This window comes from Fulmarus glacialis, unplaced genomic scaffold (genome assembly GCF_000690835.1).
Source record: "Fulmarus glacialis isolate BGI_N327 unplaced genomic scaffold, ASM69083v1 scaffold16602, whole genome shotgun sequence".
In the NCBI taxonomy this organism is placed as follows: Eukaryota; Metazoa; Chordata; class Aves; order Procellariiformes; family Procellariidae; genus Fulmarus; species Fulmarus glacialis.
Genome location: NW_009197342.1, coordinates 188 through 23,295, shown reverse-complemented (window position 1 = coordinate 23,295; position 23,108 = coordinate 188). Strand labels below are relative to the sequence as shown.

The following is a 23,108-nucleotide window of genomic DNA, read 5'->3' as shown; positions in this document are numbered from 1 at the left end:
TTGAGCCCTTTACAGCTGAAGTGGACTTTGAAACTAGTTGCGTACATTGCCGATATGAGTTTGTCATACTACTTTCACTTCCTGACTTTCCAGATGATCTGAGGGAACTTAAATATCTCCCAGTAGCTGTGAGAATTCATGGAGGAGGGCAGAGAGATTATAGAGAAAGAGAAGAGTAGCTAGTGATGAGTAAAGGTAACACTGTTACTGAGCAAAAGGAACTATTTTATGTAAGGGGGCTTCTGGTGGTGTTCCAAAGCGAGGACCTCCTGTCCCACCTTGGCAAAGTGGACGGTTGGCTGACCTAGACATTGCTGTCTGTAGTGACTGAAACGCTAGCCTCTCGCCATTTGTAATGCACTCTGAGCATCCTGAGGAAACAGGCATGTATCTATTAAAGTTTGTCCAAGATCAAAGAGGGAGTCCCTGACTGTCTACTAGTTACTGGTCTTCTGCTGTATTGAGTGAAATTCAGGAAGGAGCTACCTTAAAGATAGCTGTGAAAACATTGGTGACACATGAAGAAGCAAGTAGTGGCTACAAGTGTGTGTTTTCTTGAAATAACAAATTTTTTTATGTCTGATGTTATTGGTTGAACAGTGATGGGTTGGGAATATGGTGTAGACGGGAGTACAGTTCCCCAAAATGCTGAAATCCAATCTTGAAATGTGATACCTAAATGCTTTCAGTCCTTGTCAGAATTGAGGTTAAAGGCTGTGGCGTAATTCAAACTGTTTTACCTCCTGTGCCTTACTGTCCCATACTGTAGTTCTTGACTAGCTCGCTTTCTTTCAGAGGCTGACCAAGCAGGAATTCTGGCAGCTGGTGCACCAGAGCTATGGCTCTGAGCTGGGCCTGAACAGCGAGGAGATGGAGAGCTTCCACTCATCGTCTGAGGACAACGGGCAGCCTCGGTAAGGGGAGGCTATAAAGCTTATTGAAATACTCAGGAAGAAACAGTGTCCTCCTGCTTAGAAGTTCTTTTTCCAAAGTGCTGCTGTAGCCTTACCCGAAAGGTTAAGCCTGTAGTAAAAGGATGTAAAGAACTGAAGTGTATAAACTGAGCACGCATAAAAACTTGTGTTCATTGTCTAAAACGGTAGGAGTACAGCTGAGGCCCCTTAGAGGAGGGAGATAGGAAGACCTTGTTCTCCCTGGATCTGCTTGGGGATATCAGCAGGATAGCTTAAATAGCAACGTTTTCTCATGATGGTATCTAATTAGGATCTGTATGCCTTTCAACAATGTGGAAGGGCTGAATGGAATGGAGCTATATATGATGTTCAGACACTTTTTCCTCTTCTCTCTGGAGACTAAAACACTTGTTTTGCTTTGTTTTCCTGATGTCTGAGACCTTAGCTTATTTTTATATTGTCCTCAGCTTGAATTAGGAAGCTGGAATAATCTAACTGTATGTGGATTTTTGTGGATTTTTTTTTTAAATTGTTGCCATCATTTTTTGGAACAAATGTGAACTAACTTATAAACTGCCAACATCAATCTAATAACAGGGCTTTAATTTTTGTGTCTGTACATAAATAAGTATGGCTCTGCAAACTTGAACAATGTAATTTATGTCTCTCTTCAACCCTATGTTGTCTAAGTATGTTTGTTAGGAAAAAAAAAAAAATCTTAAGTTCACTGTAAGCTTCAAAAAATGTCCTATTAAATATTTCCTGGTTTTTTTTTTTTCCTCTGTAAAAAATGCACTACTTTGCAACTCTGGAATAAGGGATGCAGGAAAAAATTCTTGTCTCAAACTTTCTAAAACATTTTCTTTCCAAACTTGTTCTAAGCTATCTGTGTTTCCTCTTTTCCCACAGCATTCACTTTCTCTTTGATTCACCAGTGTTTGGTTTTACTAACCTTATAGTCAGAAGCTGAATCTTCTGAGAGGTGGCTAGGGTGAGGAAAATCGCTTGAGAGATTAATGAGCTCGATGTGGGAAGAATGAGTTGTTAGTTTTTAATATTAGCTGAACAGCCATGATTTGAATGCAAAAATCACACACGAGAAGCTTTCTCAGATTTTTCAGCACTTATTATCTCCAAATATATCTTCCTTTTTGCTTTGGACAGATCCAGCATTTGTGATGATTCTGGAGAAAGGGATGAAAAACTACCTAAAATGATTGGTTTAGTTCGGGAACCCACGCTTCAAACAGAAGGAGAGTCACTCAATAGCCCCGCATTGCCAGGAGTAAGTGTTGACACAGCCTTTCTTACTATTTGTAACTGATAAGCATATACGCTTAACTTGTATATCTGTAAGCATGTATCTGTAGTGCATAGGGACTGTCATTTCTCAAGAAGCCTCTGAGAATTCATGATAGTCTAGAAGGCTTTCACATCAGAAATTTAATATGAATATCTTCAGGTTTCAAGAATATGTCTTTAATTTGGAAATGAACAAACTTCTGTATAAGAGAATATTGTTGGGGTGGGTTTCAGCAGTGTCCCATCACTGACTCACTGCATAACCTGGCTAGAATGCTGAGGCTTATGCCTTGGTCTTCCCAGCTGTAAAAACAAAATTAACCATGATTTATTCACCTTCCTAGGGACCATGTGCATTTTTATGCAAGTGCCTTTATGAAAGTAATGCCTTTGTTCACTTCCAATGCTTTCTTGCTTGTGCTATTTGTTGTTAAAAAAAATCTGCTCTTACACTTCCATCTCTCCTATACATGAGGTTTATTAGAGGGTAGTTGTGCTGCGTTATCCTTGCCTTCAAAGGTCAGTTAGTGTGCTGCTGTGAATATATGAAACCTTTTTTTATTTAGATTTGTGGAGATGTTTCAGAAGGAAGGGAAAAAAACCACAAGATGAGTTTTTACTTAATGCCTTGGGTTAATACAACTGAACAAGCATGGGTGCTTTACTCATGATATTGTATGAATTTGTGAATGTATTTGGCTGGTTGGGAGGGCAAGCGTATTAGTAGCGGTATCTGAGGCATGCACAGTGTCTCACACAGTTGCTGGGACTCCTGTGTGTAGTTGTAGTCCTGAAATGTTACAGACATTTTCTTTTGATTAATAGATACTCCAAGGCAAAGATCTTGGAAAACCAAATAAAGCACTAAAGTATTTCTTATAAACTTCACTAGTTTTGGGTGCCTAATTACTGCTTTGGAAAATACGGGGAGGGAAGAAAGGAGATGCTTGTAATAGTTTTTACTACCATATAAATCTTACGGTTTTTGTCACTTGCTAAAACTGATCTGGAGGTTAAGCAGGCTTTAAATAGTTTCGCCGAAATCCAAGTTAATGGCTAGACACTCATACCAGCAAACAATACTGGTATTTGTTTGTCAGATGTTAAAAGCTTAGTTAATCGGATGATGGGTATCCCTCATGGAAAATCCAGCAGTATAAAACATGATTTTTTGGAGAGCTGCAAGGGAGGTCTGTGGATGCTGCTGGAATTTGTGCTCTTTAGGATAACTAAAAATCTACCCAGTTTAGTCTTGGTTTGGACTTAATTCTTATTTGCATAAGAACAACCCATTTAAAAATAATTGCTCTGCCTGGAAAAGAAGTGTTTTGTTTACCTACTGGGTGCCACACCCAGAGGTGTCTCTTGCAGGTGCTATATCTAATTGGGCATGTTGGTAAGCAGTAATGCCTGGGGATTTGGTTTGTACGCAAGGAAAAACGCTAGGATTCTCCCTTGAATAAACTGCTTTTAAAAAGTCCTTTAATTATAGTGTAAAAGTGCAGTCTTGATAAATATGTAACTAAACTGCTTAGCTTACTGCTTCAGTGTATCTAAAATACATAATGATTGTGTTGAGCTATATGTGTCACTTGGCACTTCTCAAGAATGTTGATACACTCCCCACAACCCCAGGATTACAGCATATGTTGTAGAAGCTCAGGGGTAGTAGGAGGAGGCAGTAGTGCTTAGAATGTATTTATCAAAAACCATGGCGCTGATGACACAAAACACATTTAATCACCTTCCAAAGACTGGAGAGAAACAGACTTAACCCCTTCTTTCCTGCTCTGATAGGCAAAGTAAGTCCCAAAGCTCTCTTCAGAAGGAGATCTGAAATGATGGAGGTGCTGGCTATAGTGCTTGGCCTGTCTTGGAAAAAATATTGTCGATAGCTGTCCATAGTTGATTAAAGAAAGTCTGCATGTAACACCAGTCATGGCACGTGTGTTCACAATGTGGGAACCACCTTATTGCCTGTCTGGATCAACCATCTTCTTCCTTCCACCCTTCATAGGGACACCTTAGAGCCTTCCACTCCAGGAGCCTGCTGTTCACAGGTTAAAAAACTGAAAAGCCTTGGCACAGAGCTTAGCAGTGCTGGACTAGCTCAGGAGACAGGTCTTAAAATCATTATTGTTTTTTCTCTAGGGGGAAAAAAAAAATTCATAGAACAAGAAAACTGTATTGGAGTTGATCAGCTATTCCAAAAGTGTCAGCATGAATTTCCTCTTCCTTGACATCACGAAAGGCTTTTTTGTAGGAGCTGTTGCTCTAGTCTTCTGACTTGAGCCTGACTTTCCTGCTCTGTGTGTGGCATAGTGGAGCTGCTCTTATGCTGCTGGTGGGAGCTCTATCTGTTCACCAGATCCCTAATCTTCATCAAAATGCTATGAGAGTTCCATGGATTTGTGCTGGATCTGTGTCAATTTTTAGACTGCTTAACCACAACTAGCTACTTCCATCTGTATTGGTAGAATACTTTTGATATTGAAATGTTGGTTCTGTCCTAGTTCCTATTGTGTGACTGAGTATAACTTCAGGCATGGTAGCTCCTTTCAATAGGAGCATTTGTTAATTGATCTGGTTTTCTGATGCAGTCTTCCTTTTTTGACCTTGAGGGAGTATTTTTTGCCTGCTTATACTGCAGTCAAAATTCATGCCTGTTTTTGTTTTCCAGCGACCTCCACCTTCTACTAATGGTCCTCAGTTGCACAAAAATGTAGATGGTCTTTATTTTGAAAAAAGCCAAGTACAGGAAGTACATGATGACTACTCAAGTAGCGGATGCTCTTGCTTTTTTTAATCAGTGCTGAATAATCTTTAGGGATGATGGTATTGCAGATGAATCGGAACTACTCAGTTGAGGAGGCCTGATCTTATTTATTATGGTCCATGTACTACTGCATATGGGGGGGCTGTACTACTGTTGATCCCAGCTGTTGCACTGGAGGCAATGGGAGCTTTGAGGAGACGTTTAGAATTAAAACTATGATTCATAGCTAGTAGCCGAGCTTTTTAGGTGGCATTTTGAGATGTACAAACCTTGGACATACAGTTTCACTAGAAATTACTTCTTGAAGTATGCAATGGCACGTAAGCTTAGCCGCCAGTTATTATATTTTAGGGTCAAGAGCTGCATCATTGATTCAGTGACTGATGTTTTGGGGGATGTCCTGGAGATGGCAAATGATATCCATTGCTTTGTTCCTGAGAAGTAACATTTTATAGGTAGGATGGCTCTAGACAGTGTTTTAAAACTTTTCTTTGTCAAAGGGGAATTGAGCCCTACAAAATAAGAACACCTTTCAAATATGTAATTGGGATGACTTAATCTTCCTGAAAAAGGGAGGCCCTGCCTACTTCATTGTGCTTCCCCTCAGGATTGTTGGACCCCTTGCTAAACTGGCAGGAAAAAACTAACCTGATCAATAAAAAGTAAGTAATCTGTATTAATTTAATTAACTCACAAATGCTAGCATTGATGCAGGGAAGGGGACCAAACTGTGCAGGTGGGTGCAAGGGGCCTGGATGGGGAGTAAACTGTCCCTTTTAAGGCAGCTCTAGGTATGACAGTACAGATGAGTAAGTCTGTCCCTTGTTACCAGGGTAAAGTGAAAGTTTGAAATAAAGAGGAAGAGAGGTTGGCTGGGGTAGGGGAACAAGGGAGAAATTAGTGCTTGGCTGTGTCATAATTGAGCAGATAGAACTTGTGGCTTCCCTTATATGTCCTTCTACTTTGAAAGTAACTTTCTCTTTTTTTAAATGGTCTGTGATTACTGATGCATTTTTTTCTTCTTGGTTGTTTCAGGTGGAGGAGTCCCCAAGTGAGAGGCAAATAAAGAAGAGCCCTCTTCCATCTTCAGAAAGAAAACCTGTTAAGCTAGTCAGGAGCAGGTCTTTAGAAAAGTCCTTAGACCTGAATGAGAATGAAAATCTTCCAGAGAAGAGCAGTGCCTCAGACAGTGAGGAAGGTAAATCTCTTAACAATAAGAATCTGTAAAACAATCTGACTTCGGTGTTCCATCTCACTTGTGGAGCAAGCTACAGAACTTTCTGATCTTATGAAACTTGTTTGCTTATTTGTTTCACAGAATTGCAGTAAAAACATGTTTGTATCTTTCTTAGTTTCTGGGGAGAAAAAAAAAAAGTTGTTGGGGGATGTTTAGAGCGAAAACAAATTGTGGTTTTGCTTTTTTTTCCTTTGGTGGGTAAAGAGTTGCTAACAGCTTAAACTAAAAAAAAAGAAGTTTCTTGACAATGTGGTGGTGTTTGTTCACTTTCCATGCTCTCACAGGTATTTCAAATTTTTTTCTTTCCTTTTGTTTTCACTTCATGGGAGTGAGGGGAAACATTTCAGACTCTTCTCCAGTTTCTGAAAGATTCCCCCAACCTCCCCACCCCCGCTTCTTTACATTTCTACTTTCTTAAGGCATATGGGCTTCAATGTTATTGATGGAGTAAACCAAGGAACTCGCTGCAAGTCCAGGCAAGACAACTTCCCGGTTTTCAGGAGTGTATTGTGCATATTCTGAATCGGTCTGAAGATGAAAAACCTTAACATGTATCTTGGAGCAGCTTACACTTTGTGTGCCAACAGAGTTAGTATCTTAATGGATCCTAATATACCATCCTCATAACTCATACTTATTACCCAGTACAAGATGAGAAGAAACTTGGATACCACAGTAGTGTAGAGATTGTAACTTGGATGTTACATGCTTCCATTCCTCTTCTCACTGTAGGAGAGAGAAGTGTAGCTGTATGTTGCATAGTGGTTTTGGTATGAGCGTTTTTGCTATGTCCTGGGGAGAGAGTAAGGCCAGAGCATGCCTTCTACCCAGGCTGGATGACAGTGAGACTTGTGCTGAGGTCTGTGGGTGCTCGTTCTGTGGTCCCACAGTAGCCCCTGACAAGTTCTCACTCTATTAAAGGTGAGCTTTTCACTTATGGTGGGGAACTTTTCTGTGCCAAAGGGCCGTAGTTGTTCAGACAGCTCACTGAAGTTGTGGTGGATGTTCTGTTAAATATCCCAATCTTGGACTCTGTAAATGCCTTTAAACGGAGGTGTGTGCAACCTGGATTGGTTCCAAAGTTGTATGGTGGTGTGCAAATGAAGGACAGAAAAGCTCAACAGTAGCAGTGTGCTCAGTAGCAGCTGAATATTTCTTTCATATGCAAAGAGATAACTTACTTTCATCACCTGTTGGCAGGAATATAACAATTCAGTTAATTGAGGCCAGTTCTTAATCTGGCTAAGAAACTTTGCATCTCATCCCTTCCAACAGAGCTGGCAACTGAAGTTGCTTGCAGGTGTCATTATGTCGGGATCACTGGGGTGTCCAGGAAAGCTTTCAAGGTCATGGATCAAATTGGCTGCCTGCAAGTGGTGATTGTTGCCTGAGGATATACTTTATATTCAACTAACTCTCCTTTTTTTTCAACTAACTAAGCTCACCCACACTGCTTCTGTGTTTGCTTGAGTTCAGATTCAACTCGATGCATGTCAGGTTGTATCATTTTTGTGAATATGCCTACTTGAACAGGCTGCTGTTTGTGCCATACTCCTACACACCTAACAAGCTTCACAAATTAATTGTTTACTCCATCACAGGTGTATCTTTTAGAGCAGCAGGAAGTTTTGGGCTTTTGGATGTTTTGGATATCTTGCAGTTTTCCTATCCTCTTAGTACCACATCTCTCTTCTGTGTCTGGATTTTATTTTTTATGGCAAAGGTCTCCAGTGAAATTGATTGAAAATAGTCCTGTTGTCTTTCATGCTGCTGCTTGCCTCAATGATAGCAGTAAATACTCCCTGTCATCCCTGCATTGGTGATGTCAGGTAAATAGAGCATATTAAACTGGAGATGTCTCTTTAAAAGAGAACTGGCTTCATGCTGCTTTTCTTACTTCTCCTCCCTCCCTCAAGACTAGTCTTTTTTTATTCAGAGCAGGATTTTCTAGTCCCACAACATTAATCTTTTCTCTCAGATTCCGTTCTTCATGCTTAGAATTTTTTTCTTCTGTTTTTCTGTCTGTTTTCTATTGCAGTTGCCCCATACTCTTACAAGGTGAATTCCTTCATGCAAATGAAACTAGCTTTTCCCACATGGCAAAGGTTTACCCATGTGATTAATCTCGCTTGTGTCCTCTGGCTCATACTCGGGCTGCCCATGGAGGTGTCCTGGCAAATAAGGTGAGGGGCAAGCTCAAGACTGTTGTTCTCCAACTGCGGGTCCACCTGATACCCAAAGCTGGAATGCCAGAGCCTTGGCAACAATAGTTCCCTTGCCCTAAGCAATTCTCACATCGCTTACCTCGGGATGGGGGGTGTGTATCTCTCTGTGCACTGCTGGCCTATTGACCTGCGTTCTGGTGCTTTTTTTTGGTTTCATAAATTGGAGTATAAATCTCTAGCCATGACAAACTTTTGGCTAAGCTAAAAATTAATATCTGCAGTCTTGATTCTGAATTTCAGAAAACAAATTTTAGTTCAAGCACGGAATATATATTTCCAAAATAGAGCCAGGAGATTCTGAATTTCCTCAAATGACTCTTTTGTATATAGGGTTTCTGTATGCAACGACAATGTTAAGCAGAATAAAATACTTCAAAGAAAGAAGGGGGAAGCAGGAAATTGGAAAATACTCTTTTCTGTTAGAAAGCTTTACTGTATATGGGGACATCATAAACTGATCTCCTTGCATAACTTCACAGACTTACTGTATTGCTTCTATTTGTACTAATAACCACCTTAAATGTGTGGTCTGCAGGAGAGCGTAACTGCTTACACTGTAGTGGTGTGAGATGGGTACAGTGGTGGCTTAGCTTTTCTTGCAGATAGGGATATATGGGGCAGAAAATGTTTGAAATACAGGGTGGTTGAAATTAGTTCAGTCCTGTTTGTTTGTTTGTTTGTTTTTCCAAGATATGAAATTTTGGTTATACAATATATGTAAGGAAGTAGCCCTGTTACCTTGTTGGCATTTTAATCAAAATACCAAAAGCATGTATTTTGTTGAATATATAACTACCAATTATTTGTTGCTTTGGGGTTTGGAGGATATATGTTTGAGTTATCTAAAGGCAAAAGGCGTAAGTTTTTATCTTGTGAACTGGAAAAAGCTAGCATTGTCACAGTACTTACTCGGTACTTCCCCAAGTTAATTTTGTACTTAGCTTTTTAAAGCATAGGAGAACTATTGTTAATATTGCTGATGCAGTCTTTAAGTAGATAGTGTCTGGAACATGTTCACTCTAGGAATTGATTTTATTGACTTGTTTTCAGGTGTATCTGGTTAAAGGCTCCTACCTGCTTATTCTTCATGCAGTTTGCAATTTTTCCCCATCTGCAGTGGCATAGAAATCCTCAATACTGCCAAGATTTGCTTATATACTTTTTTTTCTGATCCTCCCCCAACTCCATGGAGTGAAAAAATCAGCCATCTTAATTTGTTTGATGTCCTCTGCTCTTATCTGTTCAGCTTTCTTAATTTGCTTGTGGTGTGTGTTTAGCTTCGAGCTGCTGGTTGTTAATGGGAATTTTAAGAACAATTTTTTTCCTGCCCCCTTTCCCAAACTCCAGTTTTCTGTCTCTTTCTTTTCTTGCACTGTAGATGTTTTCAAACCTCTGCAATCACTGCTGCATAATGGTATTATATTCAAACATTATTTCACAGCTTGCCTTGCAGTGATGAAAATGACCTTATGAAGTGCAAGGCAATAGTGGGGGAGGGACTTGCTGTCTTCATGCTGAACCAGGACACTCTGGGTAATATATTTGCTTCTGGATTTTTGGGTCCCTAGGGATCCTAACCTAAAATCAGAATAATCTCATGTTCTCTTACCGGACAGTAGGTCCAATTCATCTATAAGTGTATTCAGGCTAAGAGAGTTAGTGGTTGATAGTTGCATACTGCTGAGGGGTTAGAACAGCATTAAAAGTTAAGGAGTTAAATTGATATCTAGATACCTGCACAAAACATTTTGTTCATAACGAACAAAAAAAACCAGTAGACAAACATGCATATTCATTTGTAGCAGAGGCGAGTGGTTAAAGCTTTCTATTCAAATTGCAAGTGTGTATACTGTACACTTATTCTTTGCTATGCTACTGTTTCTGCTCACTGCTTCATCTAGGATTTCTACAGATTTCTTCTCTCTGAAAAGCCCAGATGGAAGTGACTTGAAGCTTGTCAAGCTCTTGGTGCATGCAGCAACTTGCTTCCACAGATGTGGAACTCACAGCAGCATTCATACGTGCACCTTCCACACCTATAGTCTGAAAGATTTCCAGGCTTTGTTGGAAAACAGCTGTTTGAATCCTAGCATCTAAAGTGGCTGATGGGCCTGATGTATCAACTCAATTTCAGCTTGGATTTTCTGAAAATACTGCTTTATGTGATAACAGCATTTTTTAAAAATTTTGTTTGTTTGTTCTAAGAGCTGAGAGGGATTGTAAGTAAAAACGTATTTCTCAATAGACACTGTCATGCACTTGGCACTGCATTGACTATTTCTTATTAGAGGCATGAGTAGATAGAAATAGTGTAGGTAAATCAACTAACAGGAAATTTTGTGTAGACCCATGGATGCTCTTGCTTAAGGCCTCACTACAAGGAGGACAGACTTCATGCTCGAAGAGTAAAATATCTCAGTAGCAAGGTCTGCACCTTAAGGTAGTAATGCATGGGCTTTGTGCATATCATAAATTGCTGTGGCTTACCAAATTACCTCACATCAGCAGAAACATAGTAGCTGTCCTCATGCATTTCAGATGAACATAAAATTGTGTCGCTTAGCTAAGCCTCACTGGGGCAAAGGTAACTTGTATTATCTTGTATTTGCTAAGACATATACAAATAGCTGTCAAAGCTTATCTGATGCATGGTGACTTGATTGTATGTCTGGGCCTTTGTATTTTTTTTTTTAAATGGTAGCAGATTCCTTGGCCATGTCAAGGTCCAGCTGAGTAAGACTCAGAGTAACTAGGTTTGAATTACCTGTATCTGACTCCATTCGTGTTAGCTGATGTGCAGTAGGCAAAGGGGATGTCAACATCAATATCTGAACCTTCCTGTCTCTGGGTGAAAGAGAGGAATGGGGACTGCACTCTGAAAGGAGAGGTCTGTAATGTTGAGGTCTTGTTAGCTGAAGTCAAACTTACAGTTCACTCGGGCTGCATTTTGCTGAAATTGGGTTCAAGTCTGAGAGGGAAATACAGTGAACATAAGCTGAAAACCCAGGCTGAATTTCTGGCTTCCCACAGAATGTTTCAGCACAGCAGAATCTGTATTCTAGCATGTAATGACTGCATATTGGCTGGTTAAATAGGCCCCTTAAAATGCCTGCTTGCTTTCTGTCCCACCTCACAATTGTATAGACTTACAATTGCATAAGCAGAATGTGACATAGGAAGGAAGTTCATCTCTTGTGCATCACAAAAATCTGGCACTCATGCTTCGCTTTTGGGGTCCTACACTGAAGCCTGATTAGGTCAGAGAGAACTTTTTTGGAGGCAGATGTGTAACAGGGACCTTTAGCAGGCTAGAAGCAGCACTAGAGCGGAAGTCTGCTCAGAGTCAGAGCTGGATTTCGTTAGGGACTGTTGTGGTGTTTAGTTGCTGCATTTGCATTTATCAATTCTGACTGCTGCCAAGCTGTAACCTTAGCCTATAGGCAGCTTGTGAACTATAGCTTGATATTCAAGCTATCTTTGCATTGGCAGCTGGCACTGACCTTTGCTAGCTCTGAGCATTCATTTGTATCAGTTGAAAGGTTAGGCATCCTGACTTCTGTCTTGCTTCCACAAGATTTGCTTTCAGGCTTTTAGTTTCATTTTAGTGATGTGTGGGGGTGGTTTTTGGGGTTTTTTGGTAATTATAGCTTAGGATGGACTTGTTTCTGAAGCATAAGCAGATTGAGTTGGGGTTGGCATAGGAAACTGCTTGTCCTCCAGGATTATAATTCTATCCCTTATCTCTTGCAAGCGTGGCTGAGATAACCATAAAGCTGAGTCATGCCAGCAACCAACAAGAAGCAGAAATAGCGAAAATCAGTGCTGCAGCCACAGATCGCCACTGGGGTGTTTGGTGGTTTTGAAATAGGGGATGGTGATTAAGCGTCTTGGTGCACTTTTCAGGACTGCAAAATGGAGCAGGGTACCTCTTGCATTCCTCTTATAAATAGGTATGGAGAGAAGAACTGTTTAGGAGTTTGTACCCGTCTCTTAGACTGTGGACATTACCAGCATTACAGATGCTAAAAGCAGAATTCTGAAACTAGCCACAAGTAAGAAGAAAACTAGTATGGTTTCACTGCCCTGCGAGCATGTCGTCTTTGTACAATAGACACACATATTAATGGAGATTATGCTAACTTTGTCTTCCCCAGTGTTTCCTAGTCCTTCCTAGGATTAGTAGAATACTGAAGCCAATACGAAAGGGATGGGACCTTGTGATGTTGATTTATGTTTGCATAGGGAAATGGGGGCAGGGGGAGGCTAGAAAATTAACTCTGGACTTTGCTCCTGAAGACAACCTACCTACCAAATCATGTGCTGCTCTCATTACTGGGTTTCTGAGAGTGAGAAACAAACGCCGATGCAAGCTTGGGAAGGATTTGAGCTGTAATAAAGCTTAGAATATGATAAAGTTTCTTCATAATACTGTTCTTTTCTTAACCGGATCTCTCTGCCTTTTCTTAGCAGTGAAGGAGACTGTCTCTGAGAATGATCTCTATGGGAGACTTTTTATAAACAGAGTTTTCCACATTACTGCAGACAAGATGTTTGAAATCCTTTTCACCAATTCTCACTTCATGCAGAGGTTTCTCAATTCCAGGAGTATAGTAGGTAATATACTCTTCTCCCTTCTGTCCATGTTGCAAACTATCCTGAAAATTTCAGCCTCTGAGGAATGTTAAACAGGGCTAAGTTGAATTCTAAGTTTCTCCTTGCTTTAAAAGAATTTTGAAGCTTTAAAGTTCCACTATGAGAGAGGATATTTAAAGCTGGCCTGTTGTTTCTGTAGATCAGTCACATTTCAGAGTAAAAACCTCATTTCAGTGCACTACAAAACTGCACCTTAATGCCTGAATTTTGGGTAGGCTGTTAAGTTGATGCATTCTGTAGGGTATTTCTGATTGCATTGTGTCCCAGAAATAGTGAAATGTGTATGGCTGGCACACAGGGAAAATCACTGCATCCTCCTAAACGATACTCAAAGGCTTTAATTTTCTGGATGAGTAAATTTTATTCACTGAGATCATAAGAACAGAAAATTAAGTCAAAAAGGGTAATATTTATTCAGTGTCAGCTTGGAAGGCAAAGTGGCAAAAGCTTTTGATAATGCTAAGTGAATCTATTCAACTTTAAGCAGATGGGAAATGACATATTTTCATCTAATTGCTTACTCTTCTCCCCACCCTCAAGTCTCTTTCAGTAGACTCAGGTTCAGCTACTTAGTGACTCACCTTTGTTCATCAGTGAACCACAATTTTCCCTTTTCCACAAAACACACAACCATTTGGAATCAGTTTTCTGTCTCTCCCCCCCGCACTGCTCTTAAAATGTTAAGATACAAAAGGGCAGAGGTAATGCCTTTTAGGTAATTCGCATGTGAGATTTTGTGTAATTTCTCATCTAGATGCTGTATCAACCCCTTGGAATAGAGATTCCAGTGGCAATCAGTTGAGGACTTTGACATACACTGTAACGATTAACAATCCACTTTGTGGGAAGTTCACAACTGCAACTGAAAAGCAGGTACTGTGAGCATGTGTGTGTTTGATGCCTTCTAAAGCAAGGGAGAGGTCAACTCTATGATTCTGTCAGAGATCTGACCATGGATTTGAGTTCAGTGAGCTGAATGTGGATCTGCAGTTTAAACGTAGCATCTCTAAGGGTAGCTTGCTGCCCCTTTCACCATTAGTGACCAAATGCTGATGAAATCAGAGAGGCTTTCTACCCTTACAGATGGCTGTAAACTTCTCCCACAAAGTCTGTGGGGAAAAGTGTTAACATCTCTTATGAATTGGGGAGTGAAAAGTTGCAATTAAATACTTCCAGTGTCCACTTCTGGGCTCCCCAGTATGAGAGAGATAGAAAGAGTTCAGCAAAGGGCCACTAAGATGATTAAGGTACTGGAGCATCTCATATGAGAAACGGCTGAGAGCTGGGACTGTTCAGCCTAGAGGAAAGAAGGCTCAGGGGGCATCTTACAATATGTATAAGTATCTGAAGGGAGGGTGCAAAGAAGACCGAGCCAGGCCTTCACCACCAAAGGCCACACCTTTCAGTGGTGCCCAGTGACAGGACCAGAGGCGATGGGCACAAACTGAAACACAGGTGGTTCCCTCTGAACATCAGGAAACACTTTTTTACTATGAAGGTGATGGAGCACTGGAACAGGTTGTCCATAGAGGTTGTGGCGTCTCCTTCCTTGGAGATATTGGAAAGCCATCTGGACATGGTGCTGGGCAACCAGCTCTAGATGGCCCTCTTTGAGTAAGGTTCTTGGACAAGATGACCACCAGGGATGCCTTCCAATTCTGCTTTGGGAAAGCTCTCATAGGTCAGTCTCAAAGAGGAGCTGTGGTCATGAGTCAGTGGCCAGCCTTGCATCTGGTACTCGAGATGGCAGTGAGGAAGTACTGCTGCTGCCTATGTTGGATCTAGCGGGAAGCATCTTCTCTTTCCCCACCCCATCTATACTTGACATTCTTAACTGTTTTTTATTGTGGTTGTTCTGGCTTTCTCCCTACTCTATTTCACTCAGAGTTGGTTGCTCTAGCCTAAGGAATTCAGGCTGAAAGAAAAAAAAATAAGTCGGGTACCATGAACATACCTTCTTATTTTTATTTTCTTTTATGGTAGATCCTGCATAAGCAGAGCCAGAAAGGTCAGTCTTATCAGGTGGATGCTGAGGTACTGACCCATGATGTCCCCTACCATGATTATTTCTACACTGTGAACAGATACTGCATCAGCCGCACATCCAGTCATAAGTGTCGCTTACGGTAAGCCTGAGTGGTGCACAGTGGCGGAGGGCGGGGGGGAACAGCCAAGGCATGTACGTTATGGGTTGATGAAGGGTGCTTATCAAAAGATCTGCCAACAGCATAGAGAAGGTCAGTTTCTTTTGAAGCTGGGGATCTCTTCTGAAAAATAAGCTTGGTTTATCTCTTGTCACGTGTATGCTGTATTTGGCTCTCATTAATTCAGTGAGAAACGAACTCTTTTGTTGATTCTACGAGGTACAGAACTCATCTCCAAGACTGAACTGGGTTCTGACCAGTCTTGCGTTTTCGAGTGCAGCTGTGTGAGTGGGATAAATTGGAACTACCTGAAATGTTTTATTACAAAGTTTCCCAGATATCCTTGCTAAGGGCCTGCAGAGGAGGATGGTTTCACAGGAAGGTGCAGGGAAGATGGAACACACCTACCTTTGCAGGGAGGGTACTCAAGCGAATCAGGCTTCATTATTAAACTCTACCTAGATAGGGAAGTCTTAAAAGGTACTGCCCTTTCCTCTCCCATTTGTTGAAAATGCCTGAAGTGATCAAGTTCCATGTTCAGTGCATTTGTGTGACTTTCTGACTACGTAATCCTTGGTAGTTTTTGGGCTGTCTTTAGAAAGACCTTGTATCTCAAACTTCATCAGTACCCACAAATGGTAAGCAAGCCTGGATTTTATTCTGGCTTATCTCAGGCTATAAAAGTGCTGAAGACTCCCTGGGACGAGAATGGAAGAAAGGTCCTTGAACAACTGCTCTGGATAATTTTTTTTTTGAGGGCTATATTTGTTTTATGAGACACATGGCAACCCTAGGGTAAGAGCAAAAATGTAGGTTTCATTACGGTGCACAGAGCATGCGTGTGTAGAACAGAAGGTGCATGGTGGTGTTACAGCTGGCTTTATTATACCGTGTTTAAAATGGCTCAAAAACTCTATTTGAAAGATGCTGTTTTATTAGACTAGAAACACAGTGGGCTTACACTGATTTGGATGATTACTTGAAAATGTTGAAAGTGTATTCTAGGAAGATCAGTGTTCTTGACTTAAACAAATCAAAATCACAGGCTATTCTTTTGTCCTTTATGAAGAGCTTTAGGATTCATTCAGTTGTTAGAAGCAGCCCTCTGAAGGATTCTGTTCCAATTCATTTCCATTCTAGAACCATTATTGATTAGTTTGACCTGGGGAATGCAAGGCAGGAATGTCACTTCCCCTCTGTCATGCTCACAGAAAGATAGAATATTAATTTCTGCCTACTCAGGGTAGGATCTGAGCACTTGGTGCATGAGTGGTGATAATGAATTTCACCTGCTGCCATTGCAGTGGCCATGTAATACATCATGTGTACACATACAGAGTAAAAAGCAGTACTTTATGATCAGAAAGCCTGAAGCCTATTTGAAATGTATGTTAAAATGAGAACACTTCAGGGGAGAGAAATTCTCTGCTAGTCTGAGTCTGAAGGAAAAAACTTAAAAATGTTTCCCATAATTTGGACATTTGAATCTCCTGAAGCTTTAGCTAGATATGTTGTCTTTGCTATTGTCTGTCTCTTGCTTTGCTTCAGTGTAAATGCTGCCCAGGTGGAAAGCCAAGGCAGTTCCAGTTGATATTTCAGAGTATGGACGTAAGCTGGAGGCCTGCTTCTGATAAGAGATTTCTGCTGTCACTGTGCTACCAAGAGAGCACTCTTTCACTATTGCATTCTGTTTATTAGGGTTTCTGCAGAAGTAAAGTATAAAAAACAGCCCTGGGGCCTTGTCAAGTCTGTAATCGAGAAGAATACCTGGGGAGGAATACAGGAAAACTTCAAACAACTTGGTGAGGCATTTTCTTCTTTAGTAGAGTAAGGAGGCTACCTTTCCTGTGTATGTATGACAAGTCTGTCAAACTTGATTTCTTAAAGAATGGTTTGAAAAGAAGGCAACACCAAAGGAATCTCCAAGTCAGAAGTCCTTGTCATCAATATATCTGCCAATTCCAGGGTGTAACAGAAGCCTGGTAGCTTAATGCTAACAAGGAGCTCTTGTATACCTTGTCAGTAATAGGTTTCTAAAGAAAACATGAGGAACAGCAGGAAAGCGTTAATTTCAACTGCATGTGCCTATCTTTAAGTATTTCCTTGATTGTGGGTATGAGAAGAGAAGCAGTGGCACTTGGCAGGCTCCTTGGCTATGTCTGTTAACAGCCTGGCTGGCCACGGCTGCAGGCTCACAGTCTAACACAATTCCAAGTCTCAGCCTAACAGTGTCTTGAAGTGCTCCTCCAGCTGCTGTCTAACATATCATTAAACAATCCTACACAGACTGAATGTACATCATATCTGAAAAGTGTATTAAGTGCCATGTAGCAAATAGGACAGGTAGTACAGGTCAAGGTGTAGCTTATGTCAATTACCTGCTTTAAGTTCATTTACTGGAAGATGCACTTACTTCTCTCACTGCCACCCTCCATATCTCACAATTTAAGTCTTCAGTGCTAGGCTTTTCAGCTTTCCTTTTGAAAGTTCAGTAACCTTATTTTTTCCGCTGCAGAATCAGATCTCCTAATGGAGGAATATGCAATTAATCAGTCCATAGAAGACTCTGGAAAATTAGTTGCCCTGAGACGAAGACGACGCACTTTACACCGGAGTCTGGCAGAATCACTTCCCAGACGGTCTTCCCAACACTCCTCTGGTGACATGGGAGTAGAGTCCCAGGGCAGCATAATAGGTAGGAATTTTTATATCAAGTGTTTTCCAAAAAGTGTGTTCAGGAAAGCTTAACTCTTAAAATAGTGCAAGAGTAACACTTGTGTGTACGTTACTCTTGTCTTTATCTAATTGATGTGATAGCAAGTGAGATTACTTCCTGATTACTTAATTTTGTAACTGCTGCTCCACCTTTTCAGGTGAGCGTGTTTGTCTCAGTATACAAGACAGCTTTCGGGTATGCTCCTTGTCCAGGGTAGAAAATATGAATGTAAGAAACTGGTTTAGGAGATCAGGGGAATTATAAAGATCTTAAAGATCAGCCTGACCACAGTGGTAGGTGATTGCTGCTCAGTTTGGAGAGGACGTGCACACTTCTGTCCCTCACTAGTGTCCGGCCCCTGTTGTCTGATCACTAGCAGATGCTCTTTCGAAAGGCTGTCATCAGGCCAATATATAAACCAAGCTGGTAAGGATGGGACAAGTTGAAGGAGAACTTGGTTTGACACTGGTCATCAGAAAGACTAATGTGGCCAGGAGAACAAGCAGAAGAGAGCCACTTTGCAGCCTGTCTTTGCTCATGTGTGACTAGCAGCCTACGTGCTGAATGAGTGTTAGTAATGGATGGATTGTAGCCCTCTCAGGCTATCTGGGTTTAATGTGAACATGCCCCAGCGCTGTGTTCTCTGCAGCATACTGGGGTGGGGGGAATCCTGCTCCTGATGGAAGAGCCTGACTGTCCAGCTGACTTGTCTGAGATGACTGCAGAAATGCCTTGGTGAATGTTGGAGATGATCTTGTGCACCCACATGATCTGTTATTTTTCTCCATCAGAAGCTGTTGAGCTATTCTGTGTGAAATGCTGGGCACTGACATGTATCTGCAGGCATCCTTTAGGAATGTTCTTCAGTACTTTTTAACCTCCTTCTCTTCCATGCCCTATAGGAAGGAAAAGAGATGCTGTAAGTAGGACCACCACCATCATTGTAGTAATGAGTGTCTTGTAAGTACTCACTTGCATTAAAATGTGGCTTGACTCAAGCTCATCTTGGTCTTTATCTGTATTTGTCTGTACCTCACTTGCATGTTAACATTGCATGTAGCATGATTGATCCTAACCTAATTTGAATGTATATATAGGAGCACTCAGGTATAGGAGGGGAATGGATTGACTTAGGAAGTGACACATGGAATGAAAATGCTGACTTGTCAAACTAGTCTATCTTGCAGGTTTACATATGTCTGATCCTATACAAAAATCTCTAGAATTTACTTCTTCCTAGTTTTAAAAGTTCCAAGAGGAGACACTGTTGTCATTCCTGTAGGTTGCTGTTACACAGCTTAAAGCTAACTGCTAAGAATTGTTTGGGTAGATCTTTATTTTCAGTACAGCACTGCCCCACACCCTTTTTCTCCAAGAAGGGTTCTCTTTTCTTAGCTGTTTTTAGCACGTATCTTGTTTCTGTAGCATTGCTACTGAAAGTAGCATTGCAACTGAAATTGTTACAGGACTTGATTTTTGTTCTCTTCTGTCTACAGTTTGCTGCTCTTGGTCTTGCTGAATATAACATTGTTTCTCAAACTGTCAAAGATAGAGCATGCAGCTCAGTCCCTCTATCATGTCCAGCTTCAGGAAGAAAGCTCTTTGAAGTAAGTTGAATTCATAATCTTTGCTTTCTTTCTTCCTCAGCTTATATGAGAATCTGAAATAGATTTTGAACAATGCAACTTGGTGGTAAGTTTTCAAAAGCTGCTGGGGCTTGCTGCTCTTCTGTGGTCTATGCTGATATCCAGTGACATGTCTGACTGTATCTTGCAGTAATAAATTTCTCCTTTGACAAGCTGTTTTTTGGGGGAGTGTTAACCTTAGCTTGCATTTATCACCCTGCTGTGACTCATCTTCTGTGAATATCATAGTGCTGATCACAGAACTGAAGTATTCACTTCATCCTGTGTGAACCAGCATGATCTCAAATGTAATGTTAAAGATTTATTTAGGTTTTTGGCCTCCTTCTGTGAGTCTCCTGCTAAATCTCCTCTCCCCGTCAAACTTCCATGTTAGGTGCCTTTTGTATTCGGACACATGGAAGAGGCTCAGATGTTGCTTCCTCTCTATGGTATCAGCAAGCAAACAAGTTAAAAACCATAACCTGATCTTGAGTATGGAAGCGGTGTGGTGACCTCCCGTAGTGATCATCTCAGAACTGATTAGAGTAACTTTCTTCATAAGAAAGATCTTGCCCTCTGGAATGTGAGAACTTACGTTGTAGACATAACACGGGCACATTTGTTCTTGGTGGCTGTTGTCTACAAAGGTCTGAGGCAGTATCTTCAAGGCAACAGGGATTGAAATTCAACTGCAGGCAGCTTTTTACGTGGCTTTTGGGAAAGGATGCTTTTAGCAATGGCAGAGCAATGGCGGCAGAGTGTGGCTGCTTTTAGAAAGGCATGGAGGTGCTTGTTTCATGTTTGATGTAATCTTAATCTCTTTCAGCATATCCCCAGAAACGGTATCAAAAGAGGAGATCCCTCAATATGATAAGGAACAGGTTAAACATGTGAAGGGAGTTTTAAGAGAGTCAATTGAAATGCTTGAGCAGGTAGGTCTACCAGTCTTTCCTGGTGATACTGTTTCTCAACTCAAGTTTTTTGCCTTCTGCCATCATAGCTTTTGTTTGATTTCTTCTGGTGCTAACTAAAGTTTTCATGACTCCTTCACTTGTTTTGTCCTAGGCTTGAATTTGGTACAATGGCAATGCTCATGTTTCTGATGTTTTGTTTTTTGTTTTTTTTTTTTTTTCCTTTGGACAAAGATCAAATATTCATGTCAATTTTCTTAAACCTGTAAACCTGTCAAGTACCTTTACTGAAGAGATGTGTTGATGCAGTTCTGAATCATGACAAAGCAAACACTGGAGTAATTCAAATCAGATCCTCTTTTCTAAGAAGGCTCAAAACATAATGTTAAGTATTTGCCCACCTCATTATAGGGTTTCTCCATTCAGGTTTATCCTGGTTTTTGCTCCCCATGACTCTTCTAGATATTGGTAAGAGCTTCACTTAGCCTTGGTATCAGTGGGCCACCTAATCTCCAGTGAAAACCAAATAAATTCTGCAGACCTTATGTTTCTGAGAGGCTCCGTAACTATGGAGTTAATCTTCCTTCTTCCCAGTAATTTACACTTCCAGGCTCTTGCTACAAACACTATATAATGAGGTGGTTTACTGCTGTTGTGTTTCTCTGATCCTGAAGTCCAGGACTGGTAAACCCCTAGGCTGAAATTTCAACTCAGTAAGTGAAGGACAGCAAATTCATACTTTGTTTTTTACTTATGACCTATGAATGTTCTGATTTTAAGTTCTTTTATTAAACCTTAAAATGTGACAGAAGAAATTATTAGATTAGGAAGGCTGTGGGGGAGTTCACATGTACCTTTATCCATCACCAGTTTGCTCTGTGTTCTCCCACACACTAAAGGAGGTTAGAAAAAGAAGCCATTTCTTATACTCCGTGTTCAGAGGTGTCTCTGCATACAAGATTGCTATTAATTTATTAACTATTTTGATTACAGCTTGAAAAAGCTTGAATGCTGGAAATTTCACTGTAGAAGTGAATTTCCTGGTTTCCATGCCCTTTTCAGTTTCTCTGCTTACTACCCAAAAAATTTCTAATTCTGAAGTGTTAAACTGCCTTTTGAACAAATAGTGTGTTAAAAAAAAAAAAGTGAGAATTCAACCACCTTTTCATCACAAAAAACACTTTTGTCTAGAAGTCATCTTAGTGCCTGTTACCTCGTGTTTTTTGAGGGTTGTCAATAATCTAAACACACTTTGTGCACCAAAATGCACTGGGAGGGCTAGGTATTGAAAGAAAATTCATGCTTTGCTGTTATGTTTCTTAGAGTATTTGCTATGAACATGAACTGTGACTAAAAATGAGTGGGGTAGCTTATCTTCCGCAGTATTGTCTGGTGAGGTGTTAAGACTTTATCACACTGGACTGTTAGTAATTATAAACTGTACACAGCATAGCTCTTAGGAGTACACAGTAAGGCAACTGTTTATAGAAACGGGGAGGAGGAAATTGCATGAAATCTTTAAAAGAAAAGGAGGAGGGAGACGTTGTTTTCCTGATATCACTCACCCATGCAGCAGACTAACTTAAGTAATTGGGGAGGTATGATGGTTGTATCTTCACAGCTAAAAAGCTCCCTTTCCATGCTCCAAAGAAGCTTTGACCACTTGAACAGGACACAAAGCGGCAAGACTGAGAGTTAATACCCACATCAGCTTTCTGTTCAAGATGTCGGAAGACAAGATATGTGTGTGAGGACTTGTGGGTAGGGATTGTAACTGTCACCTTCGGACTCTTTACTATTTGGCTCAAAAGCTGCACGGAATAAAGGTTTCTGGAAGAAATAAGTTGGGTTCTGCATTCCCGTAGCCTGGCGATCTGTCTCTCCTGCTGGCTCTGTATCCTGGGGAGTCTCGCTTACGAACAGTGCAGAGCTCTCAAATCCCGTGGTGAGTGAGCGAGGGCAGTTGTGCTGCTCGTTAACGGATCTGCAGATTTCGGAGGAGGGGGGAACACCCTCAGCAGAGAGCTGGGCTTGTCTTTGATGAAATCACAGCTTTTTATGTCAACTTGAAAAATGACCATCAATGAAGAGTGTTTTGGAGGAAAAGAACAGGTAGTGGTTTCACAGCCACAGGATGTTTATATGCTTTTTTTAGCATATAAATAAACATTGTAAAACAAGTCACCATCTTTAAGGATGAATATTTTTAAGATTAATTAACTGAACAGGAAAATGCTTGATACCTCTTTGCTACATCTCACTTGCATACTGCGAGCTTTGGCAGACTGCCTTCTGCCATATGTTCCCAGCTCTCCCAGAGAAATTTCAGCCCTGAGTATTTTTCCTGCGTGAAGGGCTGCTCTTCAGTTCTTCAGCAGGGCGTGCCCACTGATGATCAAACACCTTTTCTTCTTCTGGCTTCAAGCTTTTTCCAAGCAGGTCGAGAGAAGGAAGATGAAAATAAAAACTGAAAGCAAGGGAAAGGGCAATACCCCTTCGGGCTCAGACTGTGGCTGTAGGGCAGCGGTGGCTGGCGTGGTGCTCTTGCCGCGGTGCAAACAGCCGAGCTCTTCTGCCTGCAGCCCGGGGTAGGTGGGGGGGGTGC

General features: G+C 41.0%; 1 protein-coding gene across 1 annotated transcript; it reads left to right on the top strand.

Annotated features, from left to right (window-relative positions):
• Window positions 1-795: 795 nt before the first annotated feature.
• On the top strand, window positions 796-22,335 carry GRAMD1C (GRAM domain containing 1C; the record flags this gene model as incomplete). The annotated part of the gene is made up of 12 exons (XM_009572515.1): window positions 796-914; window positions 2,079-2,199; window positions 6,028-6,190; window positions 12,922-13,068; window positions 13,862-13,980; window positions 15,091-15,233; window positions 16,950-17,053; window positions 17,767-17,946; window positions 18,870-18,927; window positions 19,464-19,574; window positions 20,419-20,524; window positions 22,125-22,335. Coding segments are annotated over 12 exons (1,449 nt in total), but the record flags the coding sequence as incomplete, so codon positions are not given.
• Window positions 22,336-23,108: the final 773 nt, after the last annotated feature.